Raw genomic sequence first — 5,507 nt, 5'->3', positions numbered from 1 at the left:
CAAAACTTTAGACTTACCGGGAAATTTTTCCCTGACCCTGCTAAATTCCCAAGTATTTTATGTACTTTTTACTTTTTTTTAGAACTTACTTGGGTTTACAAAAATTAATTTCAAATAAGCCTAATTTTGTCTGTGGAATTCAAAGATAAATAAAATGTTACCCTGTCATCATAAATCCAAAAGAATCAAACTATGCCAATCACATTTTCCCCTCTCAGAATTTCTAGATCCTGATCACATATTTAGAGGATAAGTTTATATGAACAAACATTTTTACAAATGATCCTATTCCTTGTGCTCCAGGTATCATTCCCAATTCTTTATATTTACTTTTGGGTTCTAAAAGTAAAAACAGTTAAAGCATCCAGGAAATTCAAGTTCCGATTAGTTCAAGAAATTATTATATAACTCCCCAGAGAAAAGAGAAAGATTTTTAAAAAATTATTTCTCAAGGTGGTGAAACTTATACTTGGAAGAGAGGAACAGGAAATGAACTGAATCAGCTTTGGAAAAAAAAGAAAAAAAAGCTGTATTTGATTTCTTGAAAAAGAAGTTTAAACGTAGTTTTACCTTTTTATTCTTATTTTTAGAAATAATAACATTTGTACACAATTCTTTCTGAACACACATTTAAATGAAACAGATCAAAGTACCACTTGCTTTGAAAACAAAGTTCTTTCTTGATGGTATATACAAGGAAAGGCATCTTTCATATATTTACAAATTTTATTTCCACTTGTAAATATTGTCAACATTTAAAACCAAGTTAATGAAACACCAATTGGAAAATCAAAGCTATTTTTTTTCTTTTACATAGAATTGCGGTTCTGAAGGCAAAACTATTTATATCAAGCACTTTTAAGTATTTTAAAATATAGTCATGCTCAGATACACTTGAAAGAGTCCCAAAATCAAAACTGTCTCATGATAATGAGTAAGCTATAGCTTCAAACATGAAAATAGCCACACAGTATTTTAGTAAAGTACTTTATTCTTTATGAGTACTTTATTTTTTATGTATCCTTAAATGAATGCTCACTTTAAAAACATCCGGCAGTACTCAATGTTATTAAAATGAATGTATGGATTATCTGTAAATGAATATATAGATGGCCAAAGTTTAATTTGGCTGTTCATTCAAGAAAAAGCAGTATCGGTGGATATTGGGCATTACCATTTGATTCATGCTTATTTTTTTTTCAGAAGTTTATGAGCAAGTGAAAAAAATTAGAGTTAGCTGGGAACACACAGTAAACTATAAAGAAATAAATAAAAAATTTAAAAACTGTATATTTCCAATACATGTGTATAATCATGCCAGACATTCACTAACCATGTAGCAGAATTATAACATTAAAAACTAGAGTGACAATTGCAAAGGTGACAGGTTCCCTCTCAAACCTTAAGTAAGATAGGCCATGATCATAAAACTCTTCATCATGATCATTGGTCTTGGCAACAGCAACAATATTTAAAGGTTATTTCCAAGCAAAACCTGTTTGTTCTCTAGAAATTTATGTGATGAATCTTATAAACAATTGATATGTCAAGCTACTTACAGGATTATAATGATTGAAGCCTAAATTTAACTCTCTGTTTAACAAAAAGAGGCATTTTTAAAACTATTAACTGATAGATTTTACATCCAGTGAGACGCTAAGAATTTAGAGAGCTCTCACATTCATGTTCATAAAGATGCCTCTAGCAAAACTCCCTCTTTAAGATGATTTTGAGGCTGCCCCCACTTTCTAGAAAAAAAGAATATTATAATGATGTATAACGTAGTTGCAAAACTGACAGGGTCCAAAACTTTGGAGCTGGAAGAAGCAATATGTAATGCAGGCCTAAAACTATTTTCTGAATATTACTAGTCTAAAAACAATGCTAATAGCACATATTTAAGATTTTGTCCTCAATACGATCTGCCACTCAGTTTTCCGGGTAATACTTTTTTAACCACATGAGTAAATACAAGCACAGTTCCTCAATATTTTTATTTTAGAGACTGCAACACTTTCATAAAACATAAAGAAAAGAAAATTTCTCTCTGCATGTAATTTGCATTAATTTGCATTTGCAGATTTTAATATTTCATTGTTAACCTCGTTATACATTATAAATGCTATGAAGCAGAGAATAAAATGGTTAGATTTTACCTGATTTTTTTCATCTTGCATTCTTAAAAAATGACTGGTGGCTTCCTTCCAAGTTTGCAAATCACCAAAGTAAATGTAACTGGAGTTCTGTTTAATATTGTGCCAGAAAATGGACAGGACTAAAAGACAGGTAAAAGTTGACCTTTTCATAAGTCTTCTGTAATTGATAGGTTAAAAATAAATCAATTTCTTCTTGGGAATGCAATATCTCGGAAGCAAATCCAAGAAAACTATGGCTTTATGTTATCAACTAACTGTATTTCAAGCAGGGCAAGCAAAGGAAAAGCAAGAAAAAACAAATTAACAATCTTTTTCTGGCAAAAAGTTGCTACATAAATATTAGTCATTAGTCTCACATTACAAAACAATTATAGATTATATTTAAACAAAATATGTATTAAAATAATTCCATCTTTAAAACATGAATCATAGAACTTAAACATTCAAAATTATAACAACATAGAGGTAAATTAAAGAAAATGTAAATAAAAATAGGTGAGTATTTTAATCTACTGCATTTTGCAACTAATCAGTTTCACATAAATTAGCCTGAAACCTGCTACTTTATTTACCTCTGAAGGCCTTAAAATAGTTACAGTACTACTCACATTTTAACCATTGTTTTGTCTGCATTTTAAATTTAAACTTCAAGTTACTGAAGGATAAAAGATTCTATTGAATTTAGTCAAACTTCTTTTGACTTTTGCTTATGAAGTAGATTTTATAAGTAAAGATAGCCAACCCAATAAACCAAGTTGAACAAGGCAAACGCTGTTGGGAAAAATATTCTAGAATAAGAGTCAATTTTGGCAATGCGTATATGTATCCTTCCTTCCCTCCAAGATCCTGTTCTGCAGTCTTCAAAGCAACAGAAGAAGCTGGCACAATCTTTGCCCTCCAAACACTGATACCCATAATCATCTTCTTGCGGCGCAGAAATACTATTCATTGGAATCAGAGTGGATCCAGGATGGAGACCGGGAGTCATCTGATCAAAATAATAAATGAATGTTTGACACCAAAAAAGTAGCATAAGGAAAGATCAATTTGCTCCCTTAACGCAAACTCTGGGAGACTCATAGGTAATGCAAATACTCTTGATTTCAAAAAATCCAGTATTTTCAATTATAACAAGTTTTATATTATAATTTGCTTTGTAACAGAACATTTGTTACATTCTAGTATACAGAAATGAAACACCTCTGAAAATAAAATATATTTTTATACCTTTAGAAAGTTGACCCACCAAAATATCATTTAACTTGGATCTGATTCTAAAATAAAAATAAACCGTATATTCTAGTTTACATTAAAACATTAACACTGCTATACAAGTCCACTCAGAAATACTTGAGGAAGTAATACATCCACTTAAGGAAAAATGAACAAAAAGCAGTTAAAAATAAGACCTCTCTGAAATTCATAAGGTTATTGTAAATTTTTAATAAGTTAAATATTTTAAAATATTTTAAAATGAAATCTTGAAAAAAACTGCTCATAGTATGGAAAAATGGCTTAAGATATGATAAAAAGAAAATCTGGAATATATGCTGAACCTAGGGAGTCTAAAATCTAACTACCAGTAGTTTCCAGGGAGAAAACAGAATTAAATTGAAACAAAGAATCGATAAGATTCTCAAAAATAAAACATAAGAATATTAAGTAATGAGGAAATGAAAGAGGTCAAAACACAGAAAATATATGAATCCTTAAGAATTTTTTTACACTGTAAAAAACACGATGAAGAAAATTTTCAGGTAAGAAAAGAAAAAAATTTATCTGTAAAGAATAATAAAATGGGCACTACAATTAATCACAATAATGAATTCAGAAGTAGAGATTTAAATATATTATTTAAAGTTTTAAAATTAATCAAGTGCCCAACTAATTTTTTGTATTTCTGTAGCGATGGGTTTCACCATGTTGGCCAGGATGGACTCAATCTCCTGATCCCATGGTCTGCCCACCTTGGCCTCCCAAAGTGCAGGGATTACAGGAGTGAGCCACCGTGCCAGGTCAGTAACTATTAATAGTAAGTTAAAATACTGAGAAGGTAATCATCACAAGAATGTGAAAACAGAAATGGTTACAATGTAGTTGCTTCTGAGATTTGGTACAAAATGTTCTAGGTAGAGTATTTTCTTTATTTGTACATTGATGAATTGTTCTATTTGTTTATTAGTTTCAACCATGCTCCACTATTACTGTTAAAATTATTTTTTTTTAATGTGAATTTTACTCAATGATTAATCTGGTCCTTTTCGGCTGTAATAGTCTATGATGTTTTAAATAGAAATATAAATATTGACTGTTCTTTGGAAGCCAAGGTAGAACAATGAGCTGTTGGTGGTGGTATCTATACACTTCAGGGAAGCATCATGTGGCCATTGTCACAACTGGTACTAAATGATTATTCTATCTATTGAAAACATCCCACTATGCACCGACTCTTTACAATTGTCTAAGTAACCTTGATGCTGTATTTCACATTTCACCAATATGACATAATCCTTTCTGGGAGCTTTGCCAAATATTATTATAAGAAAGGGTCTTCATAAGTTGTGAAACTGTGGATTGATACAGCTTTTCATTATTTTAGTACTCTGAGAGGTAGACAAATGTTTATTCAATAGGCATGCACTGACTGAAATGAAAATCTTCTCTGCTGAGAGAATAATATAAACACCTCTACACAAATAAACTAGAAAATCTAGAAGAAATGGATAATTTTCTGGACACTTACACTCTCACAAGACTAAACCAGGAAGAAGCTGAATCTCTGAATAGACCAATAGCAGGCTCTGAAATTGAGGCAATAATTAATAGCCTACCAACCAAAAAAAGTCCAGGACCAGATGGATTCACAGCTGAATTCTACCAGAGGTACAAGGAGAAGCTGGTACCATTCCTTCTGAAACTATTCCAATCAATAAAAAAAGAGGGAATCCTGCCTAACTCATTTTATGAGGCCAACATCATCTTGATACCAAAGCCTGGCAGAGACACGACAAAAAAAGAGAATTTTAGACCAATATCCCCGATGAACATCGATGTAAAAATCCTCAATAAAATACTGGCAAACCGGATCCAGCAGCACATCAAAAAGCTTATCCACCATGATCAAGTGTGCTTCATCCCTGGGATGCAAGGCTGGTTCAACATACGCAAATCAGTAAATGTAATCCAGCATATAAACAGAACCAAAGACAAAAACCACATGATTGCCTCAGTAAATGCAGAAAAGGCCTTTGATAAAATTTAACAGCCCTTCATGCTAAAAACGCTCAATAAATTCGGTATTGATGGCACATATCTCAAAATAATAAGAGCTATTTATGACAAACCCACAGC

General features: G+C 31.5%; 1 protein-coding gene across 2 annotated transcripts in view; it reads right to left on the bottom strand.

Annotated features, from left to right (window-relative positions):
* Positions 1 to 2,118: 2,118 nt before the first annotated feature.
* Positions 2,119 to 5,507, bottom strand: part of GABRG1 (gamma-aminobutyric acid (GABA) A receptor, gamma 1) — a 94,446-nt gene continuing 91,057 nt past the window's right edge. Inside the window, exons 9-10 of one of the 2 annotated variants that reach the window (XM_011927347.1) lie at positions 3,062 to 3,144; positions 2,957 to 3,002 (exon numbers count right to left, since the gene is read on the bottom strand). In XM_011927347.1, the coding sequence (XP_011782737.1) occupies positions 2,957 to 3,002; positions 3,062 to 3,144 (129 nt within the window). Of the gene's footprint in view, positions 3,145 to 5,507 lie in introns of both variants that reach the window. The other variant, XM_011927346.1, reaches the window with a different exon arrangement.

The sequence above is a fragment of the Colobus angolensis genome, unplaced genomic scaffold (assembly GCF_000951035.1).
Source record: "Colobus angolensis palliatus isolate OR3802 unplaced genomic scaffold, Cang.pa_1.0 Scaffold71, whole genome shotgun sequence".
NCBI lineage: Eukaryota > Metazoa > Chordata > Mammalia > Primates > Cercopithecidae > Colobus > Colobus angolensis.
Note: the sequence above shows the minus strand (reverse complement) of the source record. Positions and strands in the feature narration are given on the sequence as shown.